Source organism: Scomber scombrus, chromosome 12, assembly GCF_963691925.1.
Source record: "Scomber scombrus chromosome 12, fScoSco1.1, whole genome shotgun sequence".
Taxonomy (NCBI): domain Eukaryota; kingdom Metazoa; phylum Chordata; class Actinopteri; order Scombriformes; family Scombridae; genus Scomber; species Scomber scombrus.
This window is the reverse complement of record NC_084981.1, coordinates 2,499,397-2,518,236: the sequence shown is the minus strand read 5'-3', so window position 1 is coordinate 2,518,236 and position 18,840 is coordinate 2,499,397. Positions and strand designations below refer to the sequence as shown.

The 18,840-nt window shown below is 39.0% G+C and overlaps 1 protein-coding gene across 1 annotated transcript; it reads right to left on the bottom strand.

The window, feature by feature from the left end:
• Positions 1 to 3,111: 3,111 nt before the first annotated feature.
• Positions 3,112 to 18,621, bottom strand: edaradd (EDAR-associated death domain). Its single transcript, XM_062430880.1, has 6 exons — positions 18,512 to 18,621; positions 8,700 to 8,758; positions 8,232 to 8,274; positions 7,363 to 7,433; positions 3,680 to 3,728; positions 3,112 to 3,497 (listed from the first exon to the last, which is right to left on the bottom strand). The coding sequence occupies exons 1-6, from the start codon at positions 18,567 to 18,569 to the stop codon at positions 3,112 to 3,114; spliced, it is 666 nt and encodes a 221-aa protein (XP_062286864.1). The 5' UTR covers positions 18,570 to 18,621.
• Positions 18,622 to 18,840: the final 219 nt, after the last annotated feature.

Below are 18,840 nucleotides of genomic sequence, written 5' to 3'. Positions count from 1 at the left end.
TCAGCTTTAACTGATATTGTCCAGCACCTCAGGCCTTCTCACTGTCCTCTTGACAGCATCCCACCCCGTCTTTTTAAGGACGTTTTCCATATTATTGGGCCCTGTGTTATGGATCTGATAAATTCATCTTTGATGTCTGGATGTGTCCCAGCTGCCTTTAAACATGCTGTGGTCCAGCCCCTCATCAAAAAACATAATCTTGACCCCACAGTTTTATCCAACTTTAGGCCTATCTCCAAGCTTCCTTTTCTTTCTAAGGTCTTGGAGAAGGTGGTTAACGAACAACTGCAGTCTTTTATTGATCTAAATGGCATTTCAGAGAAGTTCCAGTCTGGTTTTAAGTCACGCCATAGCACTGAAACAGCACTTTTAAGAATTTTAAATGACCTTCTTTTAACAGTTGACTCTGGTAAATCTGCTGTCCTGGTCCTTCTGGATCTGACAGCTGCCTTTGACACAGTGGATCACAACATCCTCCTGTCTCGCTTAAACACCTGTGTGGGCATTAAGGGTACCGTTCTTAAGTGGTTTCAGTCATATCTCTCAGATAGGAGCTTCTCTGTCCAGCTGGGCCAGTATTCTTCGGCCACTTCGCCGCTGAGCTGTGGGGTGCCTCAGGGCTCTATTTTGGGCCCCCTCCTCTTTTCAATATATATGTTGCCATTGGGATCCATATTCAGAAAGCACAATGTCTCATTTCATTGCTTTGCTGACGATGTACAAATCTATATACCCTTAAAAACAAATGAGCAAGCCTCTGTCCAGGTCTTATTAGACTGCCTCAATGACATTAGATCTTGGATGGAAGTGAACTTTCTCTCCATGAACAAAAATAAAACTGAGATTATTTTATTCGGCCAACAAAATCTCCTAGATGGTTATAACAGCGCCATTGGCACCCTGAAGTCTCACTGTCACCCTTTTGCAAGGAACCTTGGTGTTATCTTGGACAGTGACTTTAGGTTCGATAAACAGATAAGCTCTATTGTTAAAACGAGCTTCTTCCAGCTAAGACTAGTAGCTAAAGTAAAGGCTTATCTCCCTAGAAAGGATCTTGAGAAAGTTATCCACACCTTCATTACATCACGCCTAGACTACTGTAACTCTTTACTTGTTGGTCTCGACCAGTCAGCACTGCGCCGGTTACAGGTTGTCCAGAATGCAGCTGCCCGCCTGCTGACTGGAAAGAAACGGCGTGATCATATCAGTCCCGTCCTTGCATCATTGCACTGGTTGCCTGTTCATTTTAGGATCCAGTTCAAGGTTTTATTAATTGTTTTTAAGTGTTTAAATTGTCTGGCACCATCTTATTTAGCAGAGCTTGTGCAGCCTCACAGTACGTCCAGAGCACTTAGGTCGGCAAACCAGCTGCTCCTGGCAGTACCTCGGTCCAGACTCTGTACCCGTGGGGATAGAGCCTTCTCAGTGGCGGCCCCAAAGCTGTGGAACAGCCTACCTATCCAGGTCAGAGCTGCACAGTCTATTGAGCACTTTAAAACACTGCTGAAAACCCATCTTTTCTCCTTGGCGTTCAGCCACAGCTAGGCGAGAATCCTTGGCTCTTATTTTATTTTATTGTATTTTTATCTTTACTTTTACTCTTTTTAAATTGAGCTCTTATTATTCCTTTACTGTTTTATTTATTATTATATTTGTGTCTGATTATATTGTATTTTAATAACTGTACAGCACTTTGGTTCAACTGAGGTTGTTTTTAAATGTGCTTTATAAATAAAGTTTGACTTGACTTGACTTGACTTATTTTTTCCTAAAGAATGATAAAAGCGTTTACTGTTTGGTATGTATTTATTTCAAACTGAGAAATCAGATACAATAAAAATATCCAGTTGCTTCCTCAAACATAACAAATCTGAATGAAAATGAACATTGATGTGAGCAATTAAAGATTTTAACTTAAGTCTTGATTTGCAAATTGAACAAATTTGAGTTCTTTTAGAGCAGTTTGTAAAGTTGGACCAAATGAATGAACTATAAAAGAATAATTACACTTGTTGATCTATTTTTTCATTTGTTCTGGTATTTCCCACATAGCTCCTTTCCATATTATATAGAGCAACAATAAATGTGACACTGCCAATGTGATTATTACTCAAAGGCATACATCTGACTAACATGGTGTGTATTTTGTTTTTAAGAGTGAGTGTTATTTCCAAAAATTCAACAAAAATATTTTGTTAAAAATACATACTCTGCCACCCTCTTTTCAATTTTTTAAAAATCCAGACATAAACAGTCTTGCATCAACAAGACTAAGAGACTACTGCCATTCTAGCAACTGTGTGAGGCTGTACTTATGGGTGCTTTGAGCTTAATCTGTAATTTATGCTCACAACGTCAATGCTAACATTTGCTAATAAGCACTAAATACAAAGTACAGAATGACAGGAATGACATTAGTTTTGCAGATATTTGGTCATAAACCAAAAATGATGGACAGATTCAAATGTTGGCACCAAAGAAAAAGTCACAGGATCATTAAGTGTATTAAAATTCAAGGGAACGTGAATGTAAGTATCAGATTTAAAAAAAAAACTAAAAAATCAAAACCAAAACAACCATACAAAAAAAAACAAACCCCAAAAAACAAAAACAAACAAACAAACACAACAGAAATGTGAACCTCGTGGTGGTGCTAGATGAGAAGTCAGGAACGTCTGTACAAGATGTAATGGCAATCCATCCAAGAGCTGTCTTTATCTGTATTTGTATGATATTTCAGTCTGGACCAAAGTGGTGGGCTGACCAACCGACCGGTAGATTAATGGACATGCCATCTCTTAAGCTATGATGCTTGCATGTCTAAACACGTTCAACAAGCCAAACTGTGTTTATCAGTAGTAAGTCTTGTTGGTTTGATGCTGTCATTAAGATACTGTGCTACCTTACATACCACATGATGCTGACATTCTCATTCAAGTTTTCAGTCATCATTGGTCATTGTTTACCTTGTTTAAAATAACTTGATTAAGTTACTAATGCCAAAATGTATCCAAGTTTATGAAGGAGAGGAAACCCCTAACAAGTACAAATCCTGACAGAAGAATAAAAGACAGACAGGATAAATATGCAAAAAAGTCAAACTGTGGCTGGTTAATGAGTCTGTTGCCAGCGTGACGGCCAGTCCTTCTCTATCCAGCTCTGCAGCAGTCGCAGCACATCAATGCGCTGGTAGATGCGGCAAAGTTCGGTGAGCTCGGTGACCGTCTTCTGGTTGTAGCGCAGCAGGAACTCCTGGGTAGGGCTGTGGGACAATGAGCCCTGGGTCCGGTGCTCCAGCAGGGTCAGTTCATCGTAGCTCATCCCCCAACGACTCGCAAAGTTCTTCCAGTTTTTGATGGTGCAGTGGTTTGGATCAAGTTTGAGCCGCAGTAAGTCCAGGAGATCTTTGTCGTTCATGAGGTCGCTGATCTTGGGAGGAGGTGCCAGGCAGCACTTTTCACAGGGACTGTCCAGTAACTGCAGTTCTTTGGGGAAGTCTAAGACATGGAAAAGTAAGATAGAGTTAGACATTTCCTTGACTCAACAAGGCTGACGATGCAAGGAACATATCTGGCAATGCGTCAGGCAAACAATCTACCATAAATGAAACTCATTTTCATGCGTGATGATTTTGTAATGGTTTTGCTGTCATTAGGAGAATATATATATATAGATATACCTGGTGAAGTAGATGTTGGGCAGGTGCATTCTTCAACATCTTCAACAGGCTATAAGAACAGACAAAACACAAATGATTATGGTTAGTAAATGATAAATGGACTGTATTTATATAGTCCTTTTTTAGTCTTCTGACCACTCAGACACTACAAAAAGGACACATTTCAACATTCAGCCATTAATACACTACACAGTTTGGGTTTCAGTATCTTGCCCAAGGACACTTTGACATGCAGACGGGAGGAGCTGAGAATGAAACCACTGATCTTCCAATTAGTGAATGGCACGCTCCACCTCCTCAGCCACAGCCACCCCAGTTAGTACCATCACAACCAGTGTATTGCTAATTCAGTCACCATTTCCTCTCTCACTTCAATACAAAAAAAAAAAACATAGTTTCAACATCAGTGCATTAAATGTAATTTAATGTCACAATTTCAATGTATAATGTATTTCTATATAGCACATTTTTCTGAAAAAAAAAACTACCTACAACAATAAACAAAGGTATTAATCACATTCATGTTGAAATCATATAAACAGCCAGGTTGTTTATATGATAAAGTGGTTAAGGTGCTAACCACATGACTACAACAACCATGGTTCCGTTCCTACCCTTTCTTGCATGTCATATCACCCCACCTCTCTTTCTGTGTCTGGTCTATCTCTCCACTGACTGTCAAATACTATTAAAAAATGAAATGCCGAAAAGATAATTAAACAAAAACTTATAACAATCCAATATAACCATACAGTAGTCCAACTGATTGATTTACAATAGACAAACTGATATTATATCAAAGTGTATCACCATATATCGTTCCTGATTGTAAGTGCTACTTTTTGGCATTTTTTGGGATAATGAAAAACCCAAACATGTATTTGTGCTGGTACTAATCCCATCTTGCTTCTTACTAACAGTGTTCCTACCAAATCCAACCCAATGGGACATAAGCTGTATAGGCAAAGGCAGTTATTATGCTGTACATACTGCTCTTTAAAAGTCATCATTGTGAGGTTTAAAACAAGTAGAGTTCACTAGATACTTAGACAACATTGTTTATTGGGCTTTTCTTTTTTTTTTTTTTTTTTTTTTAAATGCTGAGAAACATTTAAGTTCAATCACTACACAGACAAGCAGTATTTATTTTTTCTGCACCATCCACTTACAGCTGTAGGCTGTGCTCACATTATATCAGATATTTTCACTGTTTAAAAAAAAAAAATAGTTTGGTTGTAGCAGGTGCATGTCTCCTATGTGAGTTATGTGTGTTTTCACTGGCTTATGAAAATTGAACATGTCTCAACAACAGCCACATTGCACACTACAGTACATCAAGACCAGACAGAGAAACCAGAAACTGGCCCCGCAGGGATGTATATGTTTTACAGTGATGATAAGAAAAAGACTGGAATGGACAAATTCTTGCTTCTTCAATCACAGCTGCAAACTTTTCCTTCTTCATACTGTATGTTAATTTATCTACAATACTATGTTTTACATATGTGTCTGACGGAGAGTGATGATAACATTCTTGCTGCTTCTGAGTCTGTGTTCCTGCTCTGTTATTAGCTCACAGCTGCACTTCTCAGTTCAGTAGGACAAAACCACATCCTGTGTGATCAGAATTACAAAGCATTCACACGGTTCTGATTCTGCCAAGGTTGCAAAGAAATCTTTAAATTGGTGATTTTAATAATAGATCATGATTCAGATAGTAGTAATCTTTTTAACTGACTCCTGACCACAAGCTGTGACCAGTGTGAATAACAATGTTGCTGTAGCATCATTTATGGACAAAATACCATCAACTTTTCAGGAATGCCTAAAGTTTGATATGCACAATACATTTGATAGTTGTAGTTTATGTCAAATAGGCCACACCTACAAGAATCTGGCACCTGCTTATAAGTAAAGGGTAAGTCTTATTAAATAATTCAATACATTTTTAGACTCATATATAGTTTATATTGTGTACTAAATGTGGTATGGGACTACTAGTTTGTTGGAGGAGCATTGGAAGAACTGTACAGAACACGGTGGACAAAATGAGTCTGCTAACAGGCAATTGTCTTTTGGCCAAGAAATCCATGCCTCACTTTTTTTAGTAGATGAGCCCAATAATAAAGTAGATAACAAATGAAGGTGTTTTTTTTTTTTTTTTTAACTTATCCTAATTGTATCTAATTGAGAGACAATGCAGCACAGCAAAAATCCTCAGACGAGGTACTGATATAATGAAATAGGAATATATTGACTTTCCCAGAAGGCTAGATGTTTTTTTTCTCAGACTTGAACATAGTAGTCCTACAGTTTCTCATAGAGCCTACCTCTTATAGTCCCACACAGTGACGCAGGTTAAACATGCATGAGTGGTCAGTGTAAATGAGACAGTGTGAGTCATCTGTTCCAGCTTCTTAACCCTTGTGGGCGGGACACTGTTCGGCTATCAATTAGCTATCAATACATCCTGACAATGTTATTAGATTGACTTTAAAGAGAGACAGTAACTTTTGATATAAATAACATATCCTACTTCTTACAAATGAAAAGTTCAACTCAAAAGCAATAAAAAGCACTCCTGCACAATTTCAATACACTCACAGGTTTCACTGCTACAGTCTTACTTGGTCTCTTATGACCAGCAAGTTATGGTGGCTAATATTATTTAATGCTAGAAAACTTTATAGATTGCTAACTGAGATTTTTCACTAATTTTTCTGACTTAATGATTCCACACTTTTTGTGTTACTTTAACCCCATGTTTTAGCATTTACAATTATTCTGTAACAGTCACTTGGAAATAATAAAACACATTTGCTAAACTTAGCTTAGCAGTTTATGGTGGCAGTGACAGGGCAGGAGGTAGAGCGGTTGTCCACCAATTGGAAGATTGGCGGTTCGATTCCTAGCTTCTGTCCATGTGTGCTTGGGCAAGACACTTAAAACCCAAATTACCCAAATTACTCCCGTTGCTGTGCCAACGGTGTGTGAATGTGTATGAATGGTTAGTTTCCTCCTGATGAGCAGGTTGGCACCCTGTGTGGTAGCTCCTGTCATCAGTGTATGAATGTGTGTGAATGAGTGAATGAGACATGTAATGTAAAAGTGCTTTGAGTGGTCAAAAATACTAGAAAAGTGTTATATAAGTACAGTCCATTAATATAAGCAAATGCTAAAATGACTTTGCACTTACTTGTGCTGATGTTACACTATATTATAGTACTCATGTCCTAAACAAAGAGTATGAGTTGATAAGATAAGATGAAAAGATATAGGCTTCCCACATGCAAACTAAATAGGATCACTAGATCTCTTTAGTACCATTATAGATCAAGCTACTCAATAATAATAATGTGTGAGTCACATTGGGTAGTGACTCACATTGGGTAATGACAAGTATATCACATATTTGCATTCATGTAACTTTTTATAGTATTAGGTCAAAGTTCAGTATTGTTTTGGAACAGTGAGTGTTAAAAGTTCAACCACATTTCTAACAGACTTTTCTATGACATCTGAGTACAATGAGTGGGTGAGTGACAAGTGCGTAAATGAAGTGAAGCTGAACTTCATTGGGTTACCTAGCTTTATGTAAATTTTTGTGGTTGGTTTTTTATGATCTTATGGAGTTGTAGGTGAAAGGTGACAATGTTAACCCTATGAAATGTGGTAGCACTGACCTGCCTTATCCTGTCTGACGAGGGGCTCAGGTATCCAGAGGGCATGGAGCTCAAGTGGAGTGTCACAGCGTCTGGTGGAGACACATTAGTGACATCACTGATGAACATGCTTAAACATTTTTGACAGTAATAGGAAACAGCCCAGAATGTATGTGCAGTATTTTTAATTAAATAATGAATTCATTACTTTTCTAATTTGTGCTTTTGGGATGTAAAGTTTTATATTCTCGTTTCTTTTAAATGCATGTTTTTTCTTCTGTAATTATTTTTTATATTAAATGTTTTGCTTGTTATGCTCTCTCTCTCTCTCCCTCTCTCTCTCCCTCTCTCTCTCTCTCTCCCCTCTCTCTCTCTCCCCCTCTCTCTCTCTCCCCTCTCTCTCTCCCTCTCTCTCTCTCTCTCTCTCTCTCTCTCTCTCTCTCTCCCCTCTCTCTCTCTCTCTCTCTCTCTCTCTCTCTCTCTCTCTCTCTCCTTTTACAGAGAATATTGTTGGGCTGTGCTGGGGCTGGCAGGGAGAGCTTTTTTTCTCTTTTTTTCTAAATGAAAAAAACAACCAATAAGCATAGTTTGAAATAAAAATAAGTGATTTGAAATATTAAGGAATGAACACAGTATCTCTAATAAGGTGAAAAATGCAGAGTGGTTAGTGTGACTGCACTGATGGAAATGAATGCCGTGGAAATGCACATTTTTTCTAAATTTAGCATATAAGCCATGATGGTAAAGGGAATGCTTTTTAAAAAAACCCTGACTAGCCTTTATTTATCCATGCTGACCACTGTGCCATTATTTAAAGAGAGAAAAAAGAATTTAGGGGTATGTTTAATACAGTTCGTAAAAAGGACCACTGGTTTGACTTTCTTACTTACCATGAGGATCTGTCACTTGCACTGGATAATTGGCCTCCAAGGACTGTGGAGCAGACAAGGACAGACAAGATAATATTAGAAAGTCAAATGAATGAAGCTAAAGAGAGAAACCTGAGAAACCTGAGTTTTTGTGGGAGCTCTATATCCAGCCTCTTCATGGGACTGAGGCAACATTGAATATGCAGTCTGTAACTGTGGAAGAAAATGACTCTCTTGTGTGCAAAGACAGGCAACAGCCTGCTACAACTTGTTCCACAATGAGCCCTTGGGCGCTAGCAATCACAGCACGGCGTGTTCAGTTATGGTACATTTCTTAGCAGATTATTGTAAGACTCTTCTTTTTAAGGAGGAACAATGACAAATCAGCACAAAGCAAACTGGAAACAAGACAAGTTGAGACAATGACACAGTCAAAAAAACATGGCAGGAGAAAAGAAAAGAATAAATACAAAATAAAAAGGTGCTCACGAATTCTGCCACAAAGCTGGTTGTGTCTGTATCCTCCACAGGTTCAGAGCTGATTCTGTCTGTAATCACAAAGGAACAAGTTTCACTATGGTGTGTGAAATACCCCGCCTCACTTCCCACTGCAGAGTTGCATAGAAAAACCACATCCTTAACCAATGGGTACATTCTAGAATGTGTGTATGATGTAGTTGGGACATGTAAATATAGACAGTAGAACTGGGCAGAATAAAGCAGACCAACTTGTAATAGTGCACAAAAACTTCACAGAAACAATAAAAAAACTGTTCAGCAACAAGATGGAAAACTCTTAAATCAAATACCCTCAGCACTGAAAAGGAATATTTCTTTTAACAAGCACAGTCAGGATTGAGTTAGGAGAGCAGCACAAAGGCAGCTTTTCAGCTCTAGAAAATACCTGTGAGCCTCCATCTGTCTACGTCACTGTGAAGCCATTGTATTCAAAGGGCTCCAAATAAAGAACCGCTCTGGCCTTTCTTGGGTTACACTCTATGACGACGACACTTTAATTTGCATGGGAAACTAGAATTAGGGATTAAGTGATCAGGTGTAAGCAGTCCGTTTCCTACATGCGGCTTTTAAGGAATAGTTCACCTGAGAGGGAGCAGTCATGTATGTAGGTCACACACTGATTGTAACCTGCCTCTACAGTGTGTTCATCTCTTTTTTTTTTTTGTGATCCTGACGAAGATCTTTCGGGGTCGAAACGTTGTGTTGGTTTGTAATTAAATCACAGGACACTCACATCTCCCTGCTTTTAAAACACTGTGTCACATATTCTTAAACACTAATGTAAGATTTTAGCAAAAAGATATCATACTTTCAGTTTCCAAAAACGTGCTACATTCTTACTGTCAACAAGTGATGTGCAAAACCTATAACCAACCAATAAACAGATATACTAGCAAGTGTTGTGTGTGTATCAAGCCTGATATATTAAACATATTAATGAGTCACATTGTTGCACACACACACACACAAACACACACACACACACACACACACACACACACACGAACACACACACACACACACACACACACACACACACACACACACACACACACACACACCTGCGGCCAGAAATACTCACTAAAGCATCAAAATGTGGATTCACCTGCTGCTAAAAATAGCCCCCAAACAAATGTGCTATTTCTTCCTGTTTGAGTAAGATTTTCAATAAGGAAACCGCAGAATAAGTCCAGACTTATCCTTTAATTGCAATTCAAACTGTAGTAGTTGTTGATATTTCTGTATCGTGCAGCATATTACAAATGTCTGAGGAGAGAAATAAGAGTCTTCAATGGTCAGTCATTAGTAACCCCACACACACGAGCAACTTGTTATTACACACACTACTACTCTTCAAACACACACGCACACACGCACACGCACGCACACACACACACACACACACACACACAAACATACACGTACACATAAATGATTCTGCATAAGATCTGACTACACCTAGACGCAAACAGTATACACACTAGGACTAGGTGATAGAATCAAATATCACAATATGTTTGACCAATAAAATCCATATCAATATTTTGACCATATTGTAGAGATGACTATCGGTGCTTTCACTAAATATTTACACAGTGAGATTTTTGATAAATAATCATCAGTAATGTGGATATAATGACAGAGTGGATGAAGGCAGATAATAGAACAGTCTGTTAAGCTCAGAAAATGACATTTTTACTGTAATGCAGCCTTTAAAGCTTATTCCATATCATCATATCACCATATACACAATCTAAGACCATATCTATAAAATATAATGATATCAATATAATATCGATTTATTGGCCACCCCTAATACACAACAAAAATAATTAAAACAAATAAAGAATACATATACAAAAAAATGTAGAAGCACTGTGAGGTATGACATCATAATTATAAGAGAAGGAGCTCAATCCACAGTATACAGTTGGTCTAACAGTGGTGTTTCCAGTACATAGCTCGTGCATTTCCTGGTATTTATTGCATGCACTTCAACTGTCGTGTCTAGCAGTGTCTAGTGCCAAAGATGGTGACCGCCAGTGTAATCTATTAAAGGGGAAATGATAGGTAAATTCCAATCACCACAGCTTCTATATACCAGCCCACACAAGTCTACTAGGAAACTTTTTTACATGTTACACTTAACTTCCATGTTGCTTTCAGACTCTCTATGTCTAGAGAGGGACTGGAATGAATAACGTGGAATGAATAATTAATGGGGAAAATTGCAGTGCTAAACACATTACACCCTTGCTTTTCTTTACATTTTTTTTCAGGCTGCTGTGATTATTATATTTTTTTGTCTACTCAAAGTTTTGCACATATATTTATGCTCCATTTATCTTTTTAAATGGCTCACAATACCATTCTGTGTTTTAGCACTTTAACAGCAACATTACTGCTGACTGCTGCTTGATAACCATTCTGTTTGTTTATTCCACAAGAACAAGAGTGTCCGAGCTGTGTGTCCCCCCCCCCCCCCCCCCCCCCCCCCCCCCCCTTTCTCTCTCTCTCTCTCTCCCTATTTTCTCCCTATCTTCTGTCGGTGCTATTTCCCCCCTCCTGCAAGATTTCAGCCTCACTTCATGTCTCTCTCCTTCTCTCTCTCTCTCCGGTGTGAACAGTGTGATGTGAGTCTCCACTCCTGACAGGTTTCCACGGTGATGGAGGTCCTGTTATGTTCTGATGGCACTTGGAAGCTGCTTGGCATCCTCTTCATGAATCCATTATATTATTGTTATGTTTGTTTCATGCTGTATTCTGTGATGTGTTCTGTTCTCTACACACAACAACATCTATTGCACATCTGTCAATTTGGGGAGTCCAACACCTCTGTGGCTCATCTTGAGGTTTCTTCATTCAAACGAGGGTCTAAGGACACAGGGTGTTGTATTGCTGTACAGACTGTAAAGCCACGTAAGGCAAATTTGTCATTTGTGGTATTTGGCTTTACAAATAAAGTTCTCTGGACTTGACTGATCATTTTCCAAAGCATATGATGAATCGGATGATGTTCTCAAAATCAACTGTGCTATAGTAAAATGTTTATATACTTGTACTGTTGGACCTATGCATAGCCTTGGTTAGTGTTGATAACATTCTCATTGAACCAAAATATGGGTATGGGTTTGCAGGTAAAGCTCTGAGCTGGGACAATCTGACTCAGACTGCAACTTTGTCATTTCAATGTAAAGCTTAACATCATCTATAAAGAACAACATGCAACGTGGAGTGTCACAAGGTTCTGATTACTTTTAAGTCTTCATATGTCACCACTAGGGCTCTATGTCTGTAAGCTAGGTCAACATCATCTCCATCTTGATGCAACACAACCCTATCAGCAGACAAGAAGTTACTAATATTGTGGTCAAAGCAAATAAAGTATGGTTATGGTATAAAATGGTATTTGGCTAAAACGGAGCAAAAAAAATGGTCAAAAGTAATGAAAAGACAAATGTTTCATTGCAGGTTTAAGAAGATAGATTCATTCAAGTTTCTTCCTTCGAAGGTTGGGTACATTACATGTTCATCCACCACCCTGACTTCCAAGTCCTTACTTTCCTCTTGCCACATAAAGGGCAAACTACTCACTGTGTTGGTGCTCTTTGAAATCTAAGACGTTGGGACAAAATCATATACTGTGGCTAACAGTACAGTCATTACAGTACTTATTAAGACATTTGTCCTCTTGCAGTAGAACGTTTCAGCTGTTAATAGTCAAATCTCAAACGTCCTTAAATGCATTGAAAAAGCAAGTTTTGAAATCTGTCCGTGCATGCAATAGCAGTAACACCTGAATATAAACCAATGGCTGCATTTAAAGCAAAACTAACTAAAACGTGTTTGTATTATGTACTTTGTGTGTAAAATATAGGTGATTTGTACTTAATCAGCTAAAACTTAACATTGAACCCCCTGGGAGGTATTCCCCTTTAAACACAGTGCAGCAAGTATTAGGAGTTAAAGCCAGTCACCCAATTATCAAGTGTAAGTCGAACCCCAGATCAGTTGAGCATTGTTTCTCCCTCTCTAGGAATGCAAGGGCATGTAACTGCACGCTCTGGATAAAGTTCAAGAGATGAAATATAAACCACATCATAATACATTGCTTAGGGGCCATAATTCCACGCAGGTGAACCCATCTTGTCTCCATTTTGACCACCCATGTCTCCTATGAAAGGATAAAGTGCCGTGTCTAAGCAGCCTGTGTAGTGGGCCGCTTGCTTTGTCGTGAGTTTGTTTCCACGCATGACTGAAGGTGAATGGCATGTCAATACCTGACCCGGGCCGCGGTGCAGTCTAGACTGAGAGCAGCAACACATTGTTGCACGCCTTGTATGTACAATCTTAGCTGATGGTGGGTGGTAAGCATGTCTCTCTCACTGTGTTTGTGTATATTCTGGAGATGCACAGGATTTAACTGTTATATTCGTGCTTATACTACCTCTTCAATTGCATGTCACCCAGTCAGATCGGATGTAGTACTTCAAATTCAGTACTTTTTAACAACTTAATGCAGTAAAGTACCTCTACAACTGAATAGTGGCGCTTTTCCACTACACCGTTCCAGCACGACTCGCCTCGACTCGCCTCGGTTCTTTTTGCGTTTCCACTAGGGATAGTACCTGGTACCTGGTACTTTTTTAGTACCTGCTCTGGTGAGGTTCCAAGCGAGCCGAGCCGGTACTAAAATGTGACGTCGACACACTGCTGGCCGCTGATTGGTAGTTGTCGCTGGAAGTGTCATGAGCCGTCCCACACAAGAATCAAACCCGGCATTTTTAAATACCGGCAGCAGCGTTACCATAGTTACAGCTATACGGCTCAATTTTCTTGCTTTGTGTGAGACAGAAAGCCTCATACAGCAGCAAGTACACCACTGCCTCCATGTCCTCCATTGTTTATGTGTTTGTGTCGCGTATAAAACGAAGTCACGGCAGTTTCGCGGAGCCGTGCTATGACGACCCCGCCCACGTTGAGTAGGTACTTTTTTGTAATGGAAAAGGAACCGTGCCGAGTCGAAGCGAGCCGAGGCGAGGCGAGTCGTGCTGAAACTGTGTAGTGGAAAAGCGCCATAGGTGTAGTGGGTAACATGGCCTTAAAGGAATACTTCAGCATTGAAGGAAATTATGCTCATTTGCTTTCTATATTGTCACATCTAAAGCTCACTATCTGTGCACCTCTGCAAAGAGAGAAGTGAAAACAACAGTTTGTGGTTTCTTAAAGAGCAGAGTCCTATATTACTGAATGTCTTCAACAATCTTTCCTGTGCTCTGTAGCTGTAGCAGATGCTGCACAAAAAAAGCTGGAGGAGTTGATCAAGCTTCCACTAATGACAATGGACTGCAAGGTGATTTTCTTGCCACATCACATGACTACACACTGGCTATGCATGATCATTAGAAAAGGAGCTGTTATAAAATGGCAAACACATTTTTCTTAGCATCAGCAACACTCCGAAATAACTGTCTTAACCGAATTTGATAGATTCCGCCAAATAACATTTGGTAAGTCTAGAAGAGCCACATGATTAAATGACTTTATCCCATTCATGTGAGCCAGCTCTGAGGCTCATGTTCGGCTAGAGACACACTCTAATGAGCATGCTCTGTGGGCCAAAACCCACAGAGGTGTCAGGAAGAGACTTTTTTTGGTATATTTGCCTAATGAGAAATCTTCATAGTAATGAATACGGTACCATCTTTGAATGTAGTGGCCTATCCTGTTCATACATCCACAGGATGGATCACATGTGTTCTTCAAGCAATAGCTCCACTATGCAATGATAAATTGTTGTTTTCATGTTTCTGTTTCAGCAACATCTCTTTCCTCATTCCTGTGGATAATCCCCAGACAGACACTGAACAGTTTCAGTTGGAACTACTTTCTACCAAAGAAATAGTCCCTCCAAAGTCAGCTTTTAATGACTAATCCATAGTGGCCATAGGGCAGCTATTGAAAATGAGCCTTTGGCAAGCACTGACACATTTACATTGATGTCCATTGTCCCTGTAAAAAAAACTAAATGTCATTTAGCTCCACTGTATTGAGGTGGAGGCGGTAATCTCAATAACAGATCTCTCAAAATGTAGAACAATTGAAACAAAAATGATCTGCACTGGTTGGAAACAATGAGAAAACATGAACCTACCAACCTTTTTAAACACAGACAGAGCCTGCAGAAAAGACTTCTTTTAAGCTTTAGTGGACAGATCGACTTTAAATCAATCATATATTTTTTATCACCACCCTCTACAAACCCATATTAGTCTGACTGTAAACATGAAGCTGTTTAAACTGAACTGAAACTCCATATTCTGGCTCAGTTTATAGATTTACTGCCATAAATTACAGTTTAGTAATGGAACTACAGCGTATACTTGGATCATATAGGATTGCAGACAAACAGCCATTAACCCACACTGTGACTAAACACATGTTCATTATCCTGTGCCAAACACAGAGTGTGTGTGTGTGTGTGTGTGTGTGTGTGTGTGAAAGTAGTCTGGGTAACTGCACATAAGAAAAACAAGGGTGGCCACACTTGAATGTAAAGGAAATAAAACGTGCAGCCAGGTGTGAATGTGTGTTCACATGCATGTATATGCAGAATATGCCATGTGATCATGTTTGCTTCTGTGGTGAGACAACAGGTGTTAAACATCTGGCTCGCATCCATAATAACTAGAAAACAGTGATGATTCCGCTGCTGTTGTTTGTCTGAAAATGAGACTGAAAACGAGAGAGAAAGTGATGTATCATCAGAGCGTCATGAATGTGTAATTTTGTATGACTCATATAAATTATATATAGACAATGCTGAACTGGGGGGGGGGGCAGCCTAGATAAAGGTTTAGTTAACAGCTGTAACTGAGGGATCTATTAAGGCTATGTCCACTACATTATAAAGTATTTATAAACTGATATAAGGACATTTGAATTGTTTATGAATGTACAGTACTTGAATCAATTATAATGTGTCCTATGACATATTTTATATTATTAAAGCTGTGTTATAGTTGTTTAGAAATACATTAATAAACACTTATATCTGCTAAAAACTACATTATAGTGTGTTAGAAACCATTTCAATGTTTATAGTCTGATTAAATAAAGGGAACTTAAAGTAAAGTCATAGCTGTGTTGTAGCAGAGCTGTACTGTAGAATATGAAGTATCATCCAGAGTCATGTTTCAAGAATTTAGGGGCGGTTAATGACATAAGGATGATTTTTTATTTTATATATTTCATTTTACATGAGTTTTTAGATATTTTAGTTCCAGAATAATAATTTTAAAGTTGGAATGCTTTGAGGTTAGGGTTAGGGTTAGATTAGACTACATATGTGGCAATATGGAGATGGGTGTGAATAATAATAAAAAAAAACACAGATAGTATTATTGATAAGTTAAATAGGTGCAAACAGTCTGTACAGGTACACTGACTGTTTGGGGGCATATAAAAACAGACTAAAAAAAAGGCTCCAGTGATATATTTGCACAAATTATGAGGCAAAAAAACAAACTTTAGCCTCTGAATTATTTAGTGGGTCATCAATAAAAAAGTAAATTTTTGACCTCAGTCTTCTAAAACCCTGGCTACAGCATGGTTGCCAGGTTACAAATCCTTGAATTGATCCTCCATTCATCATAATACTTCCTTTGTCTTTTCAGCCCTCTAGTTAGATCATCAATAGCAGTGGTGGACTCAGGCTGTCAGAGGGGCAGGGGCGAAAAAAATGTAAAGGGGCACCTGAGATACATTTAATGGACCCTGTCAGCAGAGGACAATGCATGGTTGGTAAAAAGGTTACATCATCAATTTAGATGAATTAGTTAGATGTTTTGAGGAGTCTTGTCTTGAAGTGAGAAGCAGGATTGGTAAAAACTTTTGGCCGTGACTTTGTAAATATTAATAACCTCTTTATGGTCACTTGGGATGTTCCTCTCAATGGACAACAACCGAAGATCTGAGAGCCTTCCTTCTCCACATCTGTTCCTAAACTAGGTGTTCAGTTTGAAAATGATTGCCTGACTGATGCAGTTGTAACTACCATGCTAGCATTTATTTTTACAAATTTCGTCAACTTTGGAAAGACTGCGGCCACGTCATTTTCTATAAGGCACATAAGAATAACTCCACTCCACTAACCCTCCTGGTTTGGTCATGTAGGTTCTGACCCATACTGAGAACGTTTACACTCCTCTCTTTTTGTCTGGTAGGAGGGTCAGTTCTAATACATTTTAAAACATGCCTTCTGGGCATCCCTCTAATTTCTAACAGCTAATGCCTAAAGGTCTCTCATCTCCTCCCTTTGCTGCCTCTAGCTGCATTATTTTGCTGATCCCTTTGTATCGTCTTCAGTTTTCTGTCTCCTCTTGGCATTCTGTAATCACAGGGTAACCTAAAGCTAATCTCCCTCTCTACAAGTGCAAGTTAATCCAAGATAAAGGGCTGTTTGAATAAAGAATACTCTAATGATTTCCTTTAAAGGTTTTACTATACCACAAGGCTGATTTTCCAGTTTGTAGCAAATATTTAGTACAGAGGTGGCTTAGTATGGATCCAGCCAGCCACTATCCATCTAGCTACTATCCAAGGCTCTATAACATGCTTTGAACAGCACTAAACATAAAACCAACTTAGAATATACTGTCTACAAACATTAGTGATGCATCCTTAATAAAAATGTATAGGTGCTTTAAAGGTGCTTCATCTTCCTAATAGTCAGCCTACATAAAGGATACATTCATTTCTACCATAATGGCCAGTTTACATCATCATAAAGGCACTGGAAGGTCACGTCAACATGTTTTTCTCCCGTACAGTACACCCATTTTTGTTTGAAAGGGCACCCAGCTCTGCACTTCAGCATGTTAAGACCCTAGATTGCACTTTCCCCCCATTTTTTTCCCTTTTTATTCACTATCAGGGTTCCCATACAGAACCTCACCATGCTCACCCCATTACAAGGGCACCCATGAGGACACTGTATTCCAGATTGTCACCTATAGAAGCACCCTATAGGGCATTTCATTCTGCTTTGCGTTGGGGGTGATTAGGAGTTATACACCTTTAAAAGTTATATAAGATTCTTACAGTGCAAAAAAAAGGGTGTAAGGACCAGCCAAAAGGGCTTTTTCACAACCTGGCAATGCAAATCTCATTAATGGCATGGAGCTGCTCTATAAATTATTAGTAGGGGTTTATTAAGCATTAATAAAGTTACAGCTTATATTCCATTTTATTTACAATACAATAAACCTGGAGTGGAATGCTCTATGTACTAACACTCTCCATACAGGTGCTATCTAAATAACCTCTCCAGGTTAAGTTATCATTGGCTCCAATCTGTTCTCAGGTGAGTCTAATTGACAGTAAAATACAGTGTATTTAAAGGTAAGGCAGTTGTAACTCTTAGGACACTGGCACTGATATGAATGAGTTAAAAAAACAAAACAACCTGCACTCTGCTTCTAATGAATCCAACACCAGATCTACCAAAAGATATGAAGCCTTTGATGTGTCTCACAGGATGGATGAAGCTCACACATACAACATCAACAACAAACATATATCAGCATGTGAAGGGTCATCGGGATTTCCATCATGAGAGGGATTTTTTACATTATGGAAACTTCTCAACTGTAGTGAGAAACATCTAACCAGGAACCTCCACCGTCTGACTTCCCCCCCAAACTGAATTCCATTGAAGTACATTGTTCTGAAGAAAGGATATAATCATTTAAAACATAAGACTATTCAGTGTTTTTACTTACCAAATGGTTCCTTACACGCCCTCAAACTGCTCATTTTTGAACCCGTGAAGTCTCCCATGCAGGGAAATGTATGAGGACGGGATGTAAAGAGTCTCTGTGTTGTTAAAGAGTGAAAACACACAGTATTCCTGTACTCTGAAGGGGGGGAAGAAAAGCCAGTGCCAGCCCCGCGGCGGCGGCTCACACTAATGAAACACCTTTACTGATGAAAAGGTAGCAGGATTAAATGCTGTCTTCACGGTACACTCGGAAATTCTAACTCTCCATTTCGGAAGTCGGTCACAGAATAGTCAACCACACGACTGGGTGTGAGCGCTGCGCTGGAGGGT

Coding starts and splice junctions, on each gene's coding strand:
- edaradd (XM_062430880.1), bottom strand. CDS start 18,569: ATGGGAGACTTCACGGGTTCAAAAATGAGCAGTTTGAGGGCGTGTAAG. Junction 8,275..8,699: donor CCAGCTTTGTGGCAGAATTC/GTGAGCACCTTT, acceptor TCTGCTCCACAG/TCCTTGGAGGCCAATTATCC. Junction 7,434..8,231: donor GCAAGTGACAGATCCTCATG/GTAAGTAAGAAA, acceptor TGTCTCCACCAG/ACGCTGTGACACTCCACTTG.